The sequence below is a fragment of the Aphelocoma coerulescens genome, chromosome 1, assembly GCF_041296385.1.
Source record: "Aphelocoma coerulescens isolate FSJ_1873_10779 chromosome 1, UR_Acoe_1.0, whole genome shotgun sequence".
In the NCBI taxonomy this organism is placed as follows: domain Eukaryota; kingdom Metazoa; phylum Chordata; class Aves; order Passeriformes; family Corvidae; genus Aphelocoma; species Aphelocoma coerulescens.
Window position 1 is genome coordinate 76,335,785 of NC_091013.1, and position 16,765 is coordinate 76,352,549.

Consider the following 16,765-nt stretch of genomic DNA (forward strand, 5'->3'; position numbering starts at 1 on the left):
CTTCTACAGCAGGATCTCAGCATATTTTACAGTTGTTAGGCAATTTAGCTTTGCAAAAGTGAACTCTTGAGAAGTGGAGAATCTTCAAAGGACTTCATTTTGCAAAGGTGGAAACTGAGAAGCAAGCAGGTTAAAAATAACCTTTTTACCATAAAGTTGAGCATCTGTGTCCTTGACATCAGGAATAACCAAAGTGTAGCAAATTAGATTAATTTCTTATGATCTATTACTCTTGCAAAGGAACCAAGAGAAACAGCCCTTTATCATAAAACTGTTTATTGGCAATTCCAAGCACAAATACAGGCTGGATAGAGAATAGATTGACAGCAACCATGAGGAGAAAGTCTTGGTGGTATTGGTTGAAATAAATGTAACATGACCCAGCCATGTGCCCTCACAGCCCAGAAAGCCAGAGGTGTCCTGGGCTGCATCCAAAGCAGCGTGGGCAGCAGGGCCAGGGAGGGGATTCTGCCCCTCTGCTCTGCTCTGGTGAGACCCCACCTGCAGTGCTGCATCCAGCTCTGGGGTCCCAGCACAGGGAGGACATGGAGCTGTTGGAGCGAGTCCAGAGAAGGCCACAAAGGTGATCAGAGGGATGGTGCACCTCTCCAGTGAAGACAGGTGAGGCAGTTGGGGTTGCCCAGGGAGATTTTGGATGCCCCATCCCTGGAAGGGTTCAAGGCCAGGTTGGATGCGGCTTGAAGCAACCTGGTCTAGTGGAAGGTGTCCCTGCCCACAACAGGGGGCTTTGGAGCTGGATGATCTTTAAGGTCACTTCCAACCCAAACCATTCTATGATTTATGAACTATATCTTTATACAGTTTTCAATTCCTGTTTTACTCTAGAATAGCTTTGTTTCAAAAGTAGTGTCATGTAATCTGTAGTGAAGGATGTTCAGAGAAAAAGATGAAATACATGATTAAGAGTGCTTTGATGCTGTACAGCTAGGCTTGTTCAGAAATTAACAGAATACTACTGAAGTAGTCATTTGTATTTGGCTACTGTACAAAGAGATGTTTTTCATACATGTAAAGAGAAAGGTAACTTTGTATATAACTAAATCCAGCATATCCTGAGGAAGATCTCAAGTCTAAGAGGTCAACGGAGGATTGTTTAATATTGTATAATACATCTTTTCATGACAATAGAAGCTAAAATACCTCATGAGTCAGTTTCTTGAGGGGATTAGCATTTTCCTAAGTTTAATACTGCTGCTCTTCTAACATTAAAAAAAAAATAGCAGAAATCTTAAATGATTGATCTACTAATTTCAGAATGATAAACACAAGATCAGGGTTTAAATGCTGCTGGAAGCACATACCTCCAGTGTGTGGCTTCTGGAGATGGAGTCTGTTTTGTGCAATCAAGACTGACAAAAAATTTCTGCTTGAATTTCATGGATGTAGATAGAATCATTTAGCTCATTCAGTGTTTCCACTTTTGTGATTTCTAAGACCTATCGCAGGACCAAGGGCATCCTACATGGCAGCAGGGAACACAACTCACTGCACCTGAGCTAAATGCCAGCCAAGGACAGGGCCAGGGACATCACATCAACATAGCACAATAATCCCATATAACCCAGGTAATTATTTTAGACAAGCACTCCACTGGCCTGGCCACACTTCGAGATCTGAGCTGCCTGAATCGTGCAGGTTTGTTCACCGCCTGACAGCCTGAGGCCTTCCAACAACACGGTGACACAGCACTTTGGACATGCATGCAGCTTCTTTCTCAACAGATTCCAGTTGTATTAGTCTCCATCAGGGATCACACTCCAGTCTTGAGTCCAGTCCTTGAGTTTTGTGTTCCCCCACACAGAGTATCTTGCACCAAAGAAGGATGATGCACTGAAGCCTCTTCCAAAGAATGGTTCCTGGCCCAGGCTTACCTTTGCATCCTGCAAGGCAATGATCTGGGAGATGAACTGTCATGGTACAAAACTGTACTACTGTGCACTACTGTGCTACTGGTCCTACAGAACAGCTGGTTACACATCCCCTCCTCTGCTTTGGGCTTGCCCTGGCAACGCTGCAGTTCAAGTAGAGATGCAGCCATAGTGAACATGGTTGTGAAGTGGATGAACCTGGGCTACATCATTTGACTGTCAGCAGGACTCATTATTCCAGTGTTGGAGCTGGATCACATGGCATTCTGTCAGTTCAGAACAAGCTCAACTGTGCTTGCGAAATAACATGCAAATACATCATAACCCAGAGCATTATATAATCAGATCCTCATGCTATAGGAAGCAGCATGTTCCAGAAGTCCCTGGGAGTCTGTACATAGGAAACAACATGTTCCAGAAGTGCCTGTGAGTTTGTGCAGGGCTGGAACAAAAGTGCAATTGTTTGTAATTCACAGAATTCTACACAATGTACAGTTCGGCATCTGGGCAAACCAAACCAAGAAACTGCTGCTGATCACAATCTCTCTGATGTCCGCAGGAGTGCTTCTACAGACCAAGTTGTGGACTGTATCCCAAGTTACTGGGATACCATATTCATACCATTTTATCATGGACATGCCTATCTGGTTGCAATGTTTGATTAGATGCTGTAATGGGTTTGCACGGCCAAGCTATGGTAGTGGGGGGCTACAGGGGTGGCTTCTGTGCAAAGCTCCCAGAAGCTTCCCCCATGTCCAGCAGAACCAATGCCAGGTGGCTCCATGACAGATGTGCTGCTGATTAAGGCTGTGCTTACTAGAAATGATGGTAAAGCCTCTTAGATAACATATTTAAGAAGAATTTCAAAAAAGTTACTGCACAGATGTAATTGCAACCAGAGAAGAGCAGAGTGAGAACATGTGAGAGGGACAGCCCTGCAGATCCCAAGGTTAATGGAGAAGGAGAGGGAGCAGCTGCCCCAGGTGCCGGAGCTGAGATTCCTCTGCAGCCCCCAGTGCAGACTGTGATGAAGCAGCTGTGCCCCTGCAGCCCCAGGAGATCCACAGGGGTGCAGAGATCCACGCCAGAGCAGGTGGATGTCTGTGACCCTGTGGGAGGCCCCTGGGGAGAGGAGCCCAGGCTGGAGCAGCCTGTCCTTGAAGGACTGCACCCCATGGAAGAGTGGCCCACACTGCAGCAGTTTGAGGGGGACTGTTGCTAGTGAGATGGACTCACACTGGAGAAGTTCATGGAGAACTGTCTCCCATGGGAGGGACCCCACGGTGCAGCAGGGGAACAACTCATCTCCCTGAGCAATGGTAGAAACAACAGGTGATTAATTGACAATAACCCCCATTCCCTGTCTTCCTGAGCCACTGTGGAAGGAAGAAGAGCCAGGCAGAAGGGAGGGGTGGTGGGAAGCTGTTTTGAAGGTTCATTTTACTCCTCATTATCCTGCTCTGATTTTATTAGCATTAAATTCAATTAATATCTCTAATTCGAACCTGTTTTGCCCATGATGGAATTTGGTGAATGATCTCTCTCTGTCCTTATCTCAACCCATGAATTCTTTGTTATATTTTCTTTCCCCTGCCCAGCTGCAGAGGGGAGTGACAGAGAGGCTTCAGTGGGTGCCAGGCATCCAGTCAGGGTCAACCCACTGCAGTCTACAATGTCTGTCTTAGAAGACCATGACAGTATCTCGCCTGCCTTCTCTTCTGCACTGTTTCATAGGTTTATCTACGCTCCCTGCCATGGTCCCAAATATTTTCTCTTACTGTGATTAACTCAGATACCTCGTGCCACTGCAGTCTGTAGCTGAAAATGCTCCCTCCTGCCTGGCACATCGCATCCTGGTGGTCTAGGTCTTCCAAGCCTAAGCCTGACAGTAGGAACTACCATGACATCCAGGAATATGTCATTCTATGACCAGAGCAGGAAATACAGCAGGACTGAGGAACAGGCAAGAGAAAGACTTGCAGAAATAAGGCAGCTGCCATCCACTTCCTTCTCATGCTCTTTTCCCCACCCCTTAGAAGGATCAGGCCCCAGAGCTTACTGTGTCTTTGGTCCTTGGTGAGTCCCTCGGGGCGCTCCATAAACCGCACTGAACGCGCTCTGCTCGTACCATCAGGTGGAAGCGGTGCAGTCCGAGAGGGAGCACTGCTCCAGTGCCATGGGAAGCATGCTACACACAAAGCAGCTCATTAGCTGTGCCATAAAACCCACAGGACACTTCCAACCACTTGCAGAGGTCCTACGAAACAGGGCAGTGTTTTTAAAACCTGGAAAAACATTTCATGAAGATACGAAGAGACCTCTCCAGTGTCACTGGCTGGGAAACAGTCTGAGCACCACCACTGAGAAGGAGCACTGAAAATTTTAGAAGACTGAATCCTTACATTTCAAAGTGCAATACCCAAAGTCTAACTATCAAACCAAACTCATGCCAGAGTTCCAAAAACAAGTCATTTCAGTGGACTAGTTTTGAAAGTATTTATTAGGAAATTTTGAACACCTGACTAATATTTTTCATCTCCCCAAAGTGATTCCTGCTACAGGAATTTAATGTCTCAGTAACTTCAGATCAAACTTGTTCAGTTCATAAGCAAAATGGTGATTTCTGTAACTAACTTCTTTGCCCATACTCAGGCTGTAGAAAACTACCACTGTGTGGTTGGTGCCGCAATCTCCAACATAAGACTCAAAAGCTGCAACCTAATTAGCAATTCTGAACAAACCAGGGTGAAATCCTGAAAACTCTGACCACTCAAAATAAAAAAACAAAAATAAGGACATTGCCAAGAGACTGCAAAATGGTCCTAGTTCATCTAAACTGAGACTAAAATTAAGATGCTTTCTTTGGTATCAGTGCAAAGTGATTTGCTGAATTAGGACCTTAAGGAAGACCAAGGTCATATCCAACATTTTCAGAAGGTCAGTTCACAGAACTTAAATAAATTCTGGCTTTGGATGAAGGATGTGGGGTTTTCAACCTTACAAGCATTGCTTCAAGGTATTTTCCATTGAAAGATGAAATTTTAGAGGCTTCTCTGTTTCATATTATCATCGCATTTATCTCTGAAAGCAAAAGCTTTACACATTTGATACAGCTTGCAATGTGTTTGAGTAGTGTAGATCTTGTGCATCAGTAAAATAACCTCACCATTATTTTTTTTGCAATTACAAATCCATGTTTGTAACATAAGGTACCACATGTTCAAAGTATTTCACAAATAGTTTATAAAAATCCACTACAAAATTATCATGAATGAAAAGTTTTTCAGCTAAAACTTTTACAAGGATTAAAAAAGTGATGAGCGCCCCATATGCTATTCTGGAAGCAGATCCTCTCCTAGTTCTTCATCAGCAAAGTCATCCTCCTCTGTTCTCTTTCTTGCTGCTGTTTTTGGTCTTTCTGGTTGTGGGCCAAGTGGATCTGCGTAGGAGGCATCTAGGGTTTAAATAAATACATGTGAAACAGTTACAAACTATTTTAGCTTTAACATTAGCTTGTTTTAAACACACAAAATCAAACACGAGATTAGGATTTAGCACTACACATCTGTGTCTTTGAAATGCAGACAAGAAAGAGCATATGAACGCTGAAGGAGAACAAAGCACTGCATTCAGGAACTGAGGCAGGGCACAGGAGCAAAGTTCTTGAGTTCTACTGATAGAAGACTTTTTTTTTTAAATAAATTTCTCTTATGATACTACAGTAAGAAAAACTTCGGAAATGTGCAAGAAACAGCAAGACTGATGACTTGTTTAAGATATGGCTTTTCAGGAAGTACCACATTCCACATGGATTTGGGTTTTTAAACCCCTCTGAAAATTCAGTCTTATTGAAGAACTTATGACTGCAGAACTGACTTAAAGGATGCAGCAGACAGATATCAAAAGCACTGTTAACATGGGCCACATTTCTTAATATTTACAATTACTTTATAGTGAGCTCTGAACAATGAAGCTAAAGCCTCATTTTCATGAGGAAAACGTTTCCCCAATTATCTAATTTTATATACTCTTCCAATAACGTTTTTTTCCTCTCTCCTTACTCTTCCTCTCTCTGAGGACCATGAAAGTAAAAAAGGGATAAGATGTCCACTTGCCTATTTCTTTACTGTTGCTACTTTCATAGGGTTCACTTGTTGCAGGCAGAGCTTTTAGTTTGGCACTCAGTCTTTCCCCTTTGGTACCACCACTATCTGGGGAACAGGAAAAAAAAAAAAAGAAGACAAATAACATGCTGTTTCATTCTGTGAAACCATGATACAAGAACAACATCAATTCAGCTACTACTATCTGTCAAACTAGACTTGGATGAAACCATCCTTTCATGACAGATACAGTACTCATTTGTAATAGTGGTCTTTTAAACACAGTGGACACTGTGTCCATGCATGTGTGTGTTAATGTTTTTTAAAAAATGTACACAGCCGTGTTACTTTGGAGTAAACACATTAAAATATTTCTGCTTCGAATGCTGACATTTCAGTTGCTTATAAATTACAGTCACATTTTGGAGTTTAAATAAGCATGATAAATATAAACACTGTCACAACGTACACAGGACATTTCCTATGTTTGTGTGCTTACTAATACACGAGTGTGATCCACCTGCTCAATACTGTCAAGGTTAAATTCAACACTAAGTTTGCTTTTAATTAGAAGAGCATATTTGCCATGTGCTGTCTGCGTGGCAGGCAGGCACAGCTCATGTGTACAGACCATCCTGGTCCTGCACCTCGCTGTAAACACTGTGCTGGCAGCTCAGTTTGCAGCAGGGCCCCAAGGAATGTGTCAGCTCCAAGGGCTGCCTCCTGCCCAGACAACATCAGATTAACATTCTCTTGCCACAGCAGTATTCCAGACACTTTAAATGTTCTGTTCACCTCTGAATCTCTTTTTCACGTTCATGGCAAGCTTTCAGTCTCATCTGCTACAACAAATTTTTATGCAATATTTTTTTCTCCTAGGAGAAAACATTTTGAGTTTGACTTGGTCTATTTACAAGGCAGGACGTACAGCCAAATAGAGACATGTTCATTTACAACAACAAACAATGTAGGTATTAAAAGTCTTCCATCTGTAAGGAGGAAAAATGGGTTTCATTCAGCAAACATTAGTTATAAAGTCTGTACTTGGCAACACATTTCCATTGTCTTATTTACTATAAGTGTTATTTCAACAGATATTGTTGTAATTAAAAGAAAAAAAAAAAAACAAACAAAAAAAGCCCCCAAACTTCTACAAAGATGACAAACCTTTATTTCTCTATAAATACTACTGCAGACTTCTGTTTGCTCAGCCCTAAATTGGAAGACAATGTCTCTGCTCCAAGGAAGATCTAATACATACAGCCACATAACAAACAGTTAATAAGTTCACAAGACACAGATTACAGCTGAAATTTCAAAGCAAGGAAAATGTATTTTAATGTACATCCACTTCCCTAGGGAACTCCCAATTCTCACTGACAGGTTTCATGAAAGAAGTGAATACTTAACAGATTTGAAGAAACAGGGAAAAAACAATGGGTTTGCCTGGAGAGGAACTCAGCCAAAGGGCTGTGAAACTACAGAAGGGCCTCCCCTTGATTTCAGTAGGCTCTGGAGAGGCCTGTGCAACAAGGAGGTGAGAGCTGGGCTTCAAAGATGGTGTGGATGAAAATGCTTTGAGGAAAATACAAAATAATCAACAAGAAAAAGAGCAGGATAGAAGTAGGCACAGTCTTGCATAATGGAAAACAAGTCATTTTTAAGATGATAAATAAAGTTGTAAGGAGCAGTAAAGAGATGCAAAGACAGGAACAATACAGCCAACTACACTAGGGGAAGACTGAGCTAGTCAAAGAAACTCCACAGGTTTAATTGGTTGGTCCCAGAAAGGAAGAACTGGATGTAATGAAAACAAAAGAGGAGGAAGATGGCATACCAAATGTTTTCAGTTGTGAAGGACGAAAATACATGGGTGTCAGCACTACTGCCAGAGGAAGGTGAAAGACTTTATATCAACCGAAGGAAGGAAAAACAGGATGTTAAGACAAACCAAACTGAGTGGGATCAACATGATACCCACTAGTTACCTGCATCTCTTCCTGCCCTAAAAAAATTGAAAGTTGAAAATTGAGTTGAAAACAGAGGCTTCCTTGGACATTCTAGGACCCTTAAGTTTTATTAGGGCTACATCCAAGAAGAGAATGAGGCAGTAAGTCCAAAATGTGAAGTCCTTTCATTTACTCTGAACTTGCCAATCTAGACCCACCTCACCACAAGAAGGAGCACCCTGCCCTTTCTGCTCCGTGTCGTATCCCCCTCCAGATGCTGTCCAGTTGTAGCAGGCTGTGCTGGAGCAGGTTCCTAGTACATTTAAAACTAACCTAATGAAACCCTTTTCTCAGGTAGATCAGCAAAGTAACACAGCTCACCTTACTTCTGTATGAGCATTATATCTAGCAAGAGTGAAGGGAAGGTTAACAACTCTTCTGGTTAGTTCTTCACATTCAGTTTAAATTAGGCTAATGTGCAAAACCACATCAAGTCTCTATGGACTGCAGTATGCTCTGAGCATACCTAAAAATGTGGAAGAGGAGCACCTTTTATTTTAAAGTGCATCCAGAAGAAAGTAAGAGCTGCTTGACACCATCTGCATTACATGGAGTTGTCAGACAGCAGCTCAGGAAGTGAGACGTCTGGCTTCAATGCCTTCCTTCACCTGAGGGAGTTCAAATCCACAGCTCCAGCTTTTCAGAATGTCCTAGCTGTTGAGCCATTTGGGGTGAGCTGTTCTTGACACTCTGCCATGGGATACAGAATTTGGCTGCCAATATGGCAGCTATTGAAAATTCTGTTGACCATATAACATGATCTGCCAGAAGTCTAAATCTCATCTCAAAATTACTTTTTGTAGTTCTGTTTGCAGACGAATCATCTGCATATTTTTATTCAGTATACATTCACACATAATTTGGCAATGTTAAGGAATAGAAGCCTGCAATGTAGACTTCAGAATTTTGGTATCCTACAGTGACAAGAACTTCAGGGAAGGAGTTGTTTTTAAAGCATTTTATCACAGACACGCATACTTTTGGGACGCAAGTGTTACAATTTCTGCTCACTGTCCCCTGCTGCTCTCACCCCATCTAGGAAAAAGATTTTATATACATTTATATACCTTTTGAATTATGGGAATGAAACTAACTTTCACTAATACACAGAAGAAAAAAAGCTAACATTGGGACAAAGGACAATAATAAAAACTGGATGAAAAGCTTTATTTGTAGTTTTTCTCTACTAAGAGTACAGCTTTGAGTATTAACATCTGATTGTACCCACAATCAGAGGACTACAGGTAGATATTTCTGAAACTGCAAATTAATTCTCTCTGTATGAGTTTTAACTGTACACAAACACCTGCCCCTGATTCAAGGCAGCTTTTGAATAATGGAAGACCACTGCTAAACTAAATTGCTCTCTGTATCTAAGGAAAGCTTCACTGCAATGAATAGCCACTCCTTATTTATTAACTTATTGGGCTTTTATTAAATAAGTTATTACTGTAGTTCATGTGGAAGCCAGCCCAACTGTACTCACTTTGGGGTGACAATGGGGACACATCCACATGAACTGACTGCAGGAATATGGCTCCAGATTTCAGTTGAAAAAGCAACAAGAACTGATTAAGAAGAGCTGGTCAATGTATTTTTTAAATCTAATTTATAAATACATCTACTCTGTAAAATTATTATATTTGAGACTTCAATTATCATGCTGACATTACATTCCCCTCACAGTCTGTGTTCAACAGCCTTAACTGAGGACTATGCATAGAAAGACATAAATAATACAGTCTGCATGCTGATATCATTTACAGTGCATTCCTTCCTCTCATCTGTTTAAGAGTCATGGACATAGTATTATATTTACGATATTTAAATTATTCTATTAGAATTGTTTCATTCATTTGGATTTGTTCAGTGTCTTACAAAAACTAATTTGAACTAATTCCTTCACATAGAACTTGGACAGGAATAAAAAAGAATCAAAATATAAAACCTAATTTTAAAAAATGGCTAATTTTATTTGGCAGAACAATGACTTATGCAACATACTGCAAAAGTTAGCCTATTTGGTAATAGTCCTATTTTAAGTAGTGATTTCTAGCAAACAAGATTCTCAATCTTTTTATCTTTCTGTGCTTCCTGTGTCACACGATACCTGTGTGTACTTCAACACATAAAATCCATGGTATTTGTACGTATTTTTTAAAGGAATCTAACTAAGTTGCAATTAGAGTGATGAGACTACTGCATTGGAAATTCCTCCAGGAATCACAAGGGACGTAAATTAGAATTTTTAGTATCATTTCACTCATAAAGAAAAGACATTGAAGGGTAAGATTGTTTGGTAATCTGCCTCCTCGGTCAAATGTTTCTGTAACAAAGAGCACAGTGGGCTAATGCTCCACCAAATCCAGAATGTGTTTTAAGTGCACCTCTGTGTATCTTTCATATTTGGGATGAAGACACCGTCTTTGGAGAAGAATGGGCATTGGTTAGACCAAAGAGAAGAGTAAGTTCAGTGTAGAAGGCAGAATATTATATTAAAACTGTGCAAGAGCGTAAGAAGTAGATGCAATTTATAACTTCACTGCTGTTCATTTTGATTTGAAATTCTGTTAAATGAAAATTGTTTGTGGTGTGTCAGTTCAGCTAATTCCTTAGGTGGGTTCAGAGCAGAAAACAGATTAAGATATTCTCTTCATTTCAAAAGATTTTCCCTTCTCCATTAATTGAGAAAACTTTTTTCGTATTTTGCACACACAGACAATGGAACCATTCCACAATGACTTATAATTAATGAGGCATCAACAGACACACAAAGCCTAGAAAATATAAATTATTGTCATGTTCTGGCTGCAGGGTAACAAGAAAATCTCTTACCTCTGTCACAGTCAGGATTATATGGCATGCCCACGGCTCTAACATATAAGATATACTTCCATAATATATGAGGACATCCCTATGGGATGGTAAAGGGTGTTTGAATACGGGAAATTTTTGGGGATGGACAAACTGACACAGTCACCAGTGAAATGAAAAAGGAAAAAGACACCTAAATTATTCCCATGTGGTTTATTTTCCAAATTCATCCTGACAGGCTTAGGTAACAAGGAGAATGCAAAGTAGGCAGCCTTTCATCTTCTGAATTCAACACTGCTTCTTTGGGCTCCTGTCCGAGACTGCACGGCTCCTCTCATCCAGCACAAAACTCCCCATTCAGAGAGCTGGGCAAATGCAGAGACCAAGTAAACACTGCCATGGGAATGGAATCCTTAACGTCATACTTTGCCTTATCTACCTATATAAAGGCATTATGCTAATAAACAGGAAAAATCTCTTATGGTAGTAAAAACCACAGTGCACCAACTTCTAAATTCTGGATGTTACAATCATGTATCTGCAAAACACAGGAAAGTGAGTATGAAAACAAGAGAAGATTATTGGAAAGAAAATCTTTGAGAACTGCCTAAAGTCAGATGCACTGTTAGCTCCCCTCAAGGTTTTGTGGTGGTGTAGTTTTGGTTTTTTCTTTCCCTTTCTTAAATTAAAAAGAGTAATTTTAACAGGACTGTATCAATGTAATTTGCTTCCAACATAAGTAAGATTGAAAACCATAAATGCAATAATTGTGGGGAGAAGAAAATTTCACTTTTTATAGTGAGTGACAAATGTGTTCAATTTTGGGTAGGCATTTTAGATTTAATGCTTATTTTTCTCACAAGACAAGAGCAGACTTTAACTGACATTGACATAGATGTCAGTTTCCTTGGCCTCTCTGTTTCCATTCTGTCTACCATTCATGTACACACCATTCATATTGCTGAAACTGTGCTTTGGTGCATCTCATACACCTTCTGTTTTAATTTATATTGGCAAAGTACTGGATGCCCTATGAAGTACAAGCCTTGCTGGCTTAGTTCTCTTTCTTCTTAGCTTCCTCTTTAAAAGCAATTGCAGATCATATTTCCTAAAACAAGGAAACCTGAATTATTAATACTCTTAATATAAATAGCTATATAGGGACAAAATACTTGGGGGGGGAAATCTGTTAGGAATACTAGCAAGCATAGGGACAGTGAGCTGGTAGCAGAAAAAAAAAATAAAACAGACATCATATCTAAAATATTTGGAATGCATACAGACTTCAGTTAGCTAGTGAGTACTTTAATTTAGCTAGTAAGTACTAAACTAAGGAGGATTCCATGTTTCACTGGGTTTAGTAATGATGGCAAATCCTTCATACACTGTAGGAAAATTATGCCTTTTGGTCTTGGCAATACCACTGGAAAAGACTAACCTTAAAATGTATACAAATGTTTCTTTTTTTTTTTTTTCCTCCTTTTGAAGTCATTAGTTTATCAAAAGCATACTAATACTATGAAATAAATAACCCATGTTTATATTTCATATTTGTCTACACACAGGCCATGTACAGAAATTTATTAACCTGCAAATTACAGCTCATAACCCAGGTGAATAACGCCAAGCATTGGACAAAATAAAATGTTTGGGTGTTCAGGTTTCTCTTAGTCATCCTCAGTACAATGTGGACAAACACAGTCCTTAACATGTGATGCTGTGAGTGTCCGGTTTCTTCACTGATAGTCTCCTCAGAGTCAACATCACCAGTTAAAATGTACCCAGCACCTTTGACTCATTCTAAACATACTTGTAAGTAGTACAGCTCACCACAACTTTTAATTAAGAATCCCAGCAGGAAGTTAACTCTAGGCTCACTACAGGACCTTCTTTGTACCTCTGCTTGTTTGCCGAGTAATTTCCAGAAAGGCTGGATCTTTGGCACTGCACTTGTATAATGGAGACTTCTCAAACATGCTCTTATACAGACTTGTTCCCAAACTCTGGTTTTTTCCACTCTTTCATACATTTGACATAGTATCTTGAGCAACAATCTAAGAATTACTGATAGGGTAAATTCTAGGTCAATTCTGATCCTGCTTAACCTCTCATCCTCTTTCTTATTTTTTTAAAATTAAAAAAAAAAAAAAAGAAGAAGAAAGAAGACAACTGTCCATAGATACTTCTGTCTTCAAAAGAAATACTGACGAACTGGTAGTTTAGGGGATTAATGTTGTTTTAGCATCCTTTCAGCATGACCCTTATTAATACCTTCTTTTGCTAAATTACTGAGTCACTCCCTGCTGAAACATACCCCTTTTTCACTAATGAGAGTGGGGATAATTACAAAACAGAGCTGGAAGAGACCTTCTGTGCTATTTGCCTATACACCTGATGCAAAGTTTTGCCCATCTGCAAACACCCTTGCCTGCTACCAATGCTGCTCTTCATTTCTATTTATTATATGCCAAAGTGGTTTCTGCTTTATGACAGAAATCAGGGACCAATCCTGTCTCACACTGCTGTTTTGTTGGCTGCCTGATTGTAGGGTTTACGTAACAAAGGAGAACCCAGAAACATTTCTATCCCTCTCTGTTAATTAAATAAAGAATTACTTTGGCCTGAGGCCCAGAACAGGTAAAATTTAATCCTAGGTGAATGGTTGTTTCTTCCACACATCAAGAAATTTAAAAGCTTCTCTAGTGAAACTACTGAGCTGAAAAAGGAATGAGATCTCTCTCAAGCACCTAATACTCACTCTCAACCTTTAGAGAATCCAGGAAAGCAGTCTTCATAAATGTAACAGTATTCCAAGGTCATCTTCAGATTATGTTAGCAATTGCCACAACTTTTCATGACCCCATAGAATTCAATAAGGGTAGGAAAATATCTGCTACGTAGGTGGAGAAATAAAATTACCAAGTAAGAAAAAAATATCATAAAATATTTCTCTGTAAAAGGAAGGGAAGAGAGGCAAGAATTTATAGGGGATATCTTCTGATGAGACCCATTGATATCAAGATAAACCAAAAGCAGAATACAAAGAAACCATTTCCTTTTTGGGTCAAAAGACGGATTTTGTTTTCCAGGTGGCTGAAGTAGCCTGATATCTGCTAGTTTCCTTAGACCAGCAGTGGGGGACTGTTAGATTTACATTACTAATTTCATGGATTTAATAATGGGAGAGAAAAATCATTAGCTCTTCAATATGCAGGCTGCCTAGCACAGGAAAGATGAAACAGGGCAGTTTCCTGACTTACATTGCAAGAGTTTTATATTTATGGAAATCAGCACAGTGAATCTGTAGAAGCAGAGAGACTGAGTAGTCAGAGAGAAAGCTTTCCTCTAGGGAAGACTCCAGAACTTCAGTTCTGCTATACAGAGAAAAGGGGAAGGATGAGCTCAAAGATAGTTAAGGGTTCGTTATCCTCATTACAGAGTTGGCTGCACAGAACAATCTGCTGAACTTGTAACAAGCACCTAATATAGTAGATTACATGGCAGGCACAGAATTCCCTTTCCTTCATGTTAAATAAAGAAACAATGAATTCCTATTTTCCATGGCTTGTGTGTTCTGTTTTGTTATAATAAATGATTCCTTACAGTAAATATTCCGAAGTTAAAAATGTTCAAATACCAAGTTAATGAGATAAAAACATTCAAGTCCACAGTACTGAGAGCAATCATAAATTTAGCTTTAGGTATACACTAAGATCTGTATATAAAACACAAATGTTAGACCAAATCCATGCTACTGTACCACTTGCGATTTCATACAGCACTGAGAAAATCAAAAAGTATGAAACAAAATTTGTGAAGTACTTACATATTACTCAGTGCATATTTGTGTGCTTATCAGAATGACAGGAGCCTTTACAAACACTTTCAGAAAATCTATTTTCTTCAGGATCCTGTCAAAACTGGTATTTATGCAGAGGCATTGACTACTTACCACCGCTTCCTTCTTTGCGGCTACGTGCGCTGCCATCTCTGCCAGACTTAATGCGCTGCAGAACAGTGGAAAAGGTTTGAAAAGAACAGAACAAAAAAACCCATTTAGTAATATATATTAGAGGTAATTACTGAAAATTAAACTCAGCTTATTAATAAAACAGTAGGAGAATGTTAAACTAGACTTACTACACTGTAACTACTAAAGCTTGTTTTTCCACACACAAAATTGTCCTTAAAGTCAGGGTTAAATCCAATGTTTATATGAAACAAGAGTTCTGTGAAATTCAAATAGAATATCTCAATAAATTATTTTTCTTCAGATAAAATTTATACAAGGAATGTGCATAAAAATAGTTCAGATGTTCTTTTGTAAAGTACAGCTGAAAAAACAGGCAACAGAGCCCTCCTTGCATGAGTTCAAAGTAGCCTTTGCCTATTAACATCTTGTAAATTCCACAAGCATTTTATTATTGTAAAGACTCAAAAGGGAGAAGTTGGGGAATCTATAGAAAGAACTATTCACCCTATGGATCTTGGATTTTGAGTTTTTGGCACAGAACTGTATTTCACAGGAAAATTTAATTTGCTGTTGAGTGTTAAATGCAAGATAAAGGTGAAGGTAAATACTTTAAAAGCTATGTTTAAAAAGTCAGCTCTCTTGTGCAGGGGAAGGTACCATAAACATCTTCCAGCTGTGTTTTTTTGAGTGTTATTTGAAAACTTCAACAGTTTATCAAAGCAATACCTTTGTATGACATGGCAGACTTAGCTCTTCTGGCAAAACACCAAATTTCTTAGACATACATCTTGTCAATTATAAGAAGGGACACCTCAGTGAGGGACTTTTTGACAGGTAGGTACAAAAACTTGATGTTTAAAGCACTCAGCTATTACTAAAGTAACTCTGCATCTTATTTCAAAATATGAATTCAGGATCTGATTAAAACACACATCAATTCTTCAGGTCAATTACTGTAATTTCTTCACTCATTTTTCACCCAAAAAATATCATGAAGTCTGGCAAAGTTGGAATGATACCAAAGAAGTGAAAGAACTTTCAAGATTAATGCCAACAGAAAAAGGAAGAACTCTTAAATCAAAACCCACAGGAGTCAGACAGGAAAGCATTGAGCCTAGTGTGAAACCAGGACTGGTCTTGGAGCAATTCAGTCTGGGACCAGAATTTCTCACACTTTTTTATTTATTTTGGGAAATCCTCAAGTCTAAAATATGTTCTCTGAATTTTGGATTAAACATCCTTTTCACAGCCCAGTGAAGTAGCATATATCAATCCTTCAGGAAGCCTGTCCAGACTCTCCAACTATTGAATGACTGACAGCAAGTCTGACAGCAGAAGCTCAGCTTCTGTCTGCCCAAGGGAAGCAGTCCTATGTGACAGTGCCCTCTTGGCATTTACATCCTACAACTTTCCTCCCAAAATATGACATAAGAACTACAGCTTAAACATATGATTAACTCCTGTAAAATTCCAAGTGAGTAGTTTGTAAGTAATCCCACACTAAAAGCAGACATTCAAAATAGGCTTCCACCCTAAAAATGCCTTTTCTCCCATGACTGCAAAAGACATTTAGGATGGTCAGCCCAGATGTGGATGCCTGAAGGTAAAGGCAGTAAGGCTCCTCCAGCATTTGCACCTCTCATCACTGCTTCTCACCACACCCCATCAGCCATTAAGCTCACTCAACGGAAATACACAGTAATGTGTGCACACAGCAGTGCCAAGGAGGCTCTGTGAACTTTTACACTATTACCTGTCTTTTTTAGAGTGAAACATGAAAAAGGAAGACTAATTCAGTAAAAAACAAAACCAAACAAAACCAAACAAAGCCCCCAGCCCCCTTCCCCCCTCAAACGCTCCAACATATGAAGATTGCAGTAAAAATTGAATGCTGTGAGAAGCAGGGAGAAAAATTTCTATAGGGAATGAACTCCACAGATGTTCCTACATTCTTGGCTGTAAGTATTTAACAACTTG

The 16,765-nt window shown here is 39.5% G+C and overlaps 1 protein-coding gene across 7 annotated transcripts in view; it reads right to left on the bottom strand.

The window, feature by feature from the left end:
• Positions 1–4,371: 4,371 nt before the first annotated feature.
• Positions 4,372–16,765, bottom strand: part of IFT88 (intraflagellar transport 88) — a 48,058-nt gene continuing 35,664 nt past the window's right edge. For 5 of the 7 annotated variants that reach the window (XM_069013758.1, XM_069013741.1, XM_069013749.1 and 2 more), the window contains 3 exons: positions 14,768–14,822; positions 6,005–6,100; positions 4,372–5,343 (listed from right to left, as the gene is read on the bottom strand). In XM_069013758.1, the coding sequence (XP_068869859.1) occupies positions 5,222–5,343; positions 6,005–6,100; positions 14,768–14,822 (273 nt within the window). In that variant the 3' untranslated portion in view covers positions 4,372–5,221. Of the gene's footprint in view, positions 5,344–6,004; positions 6,101–11,032; positions 11,924–13,062; positions 13,709–14,767; positions 14,823–16,765 lie in introns of those variants that run through there. The other 2 variants (XR_011150706.1, XM_069013771.1) reach the window with 2 other exon arrangements.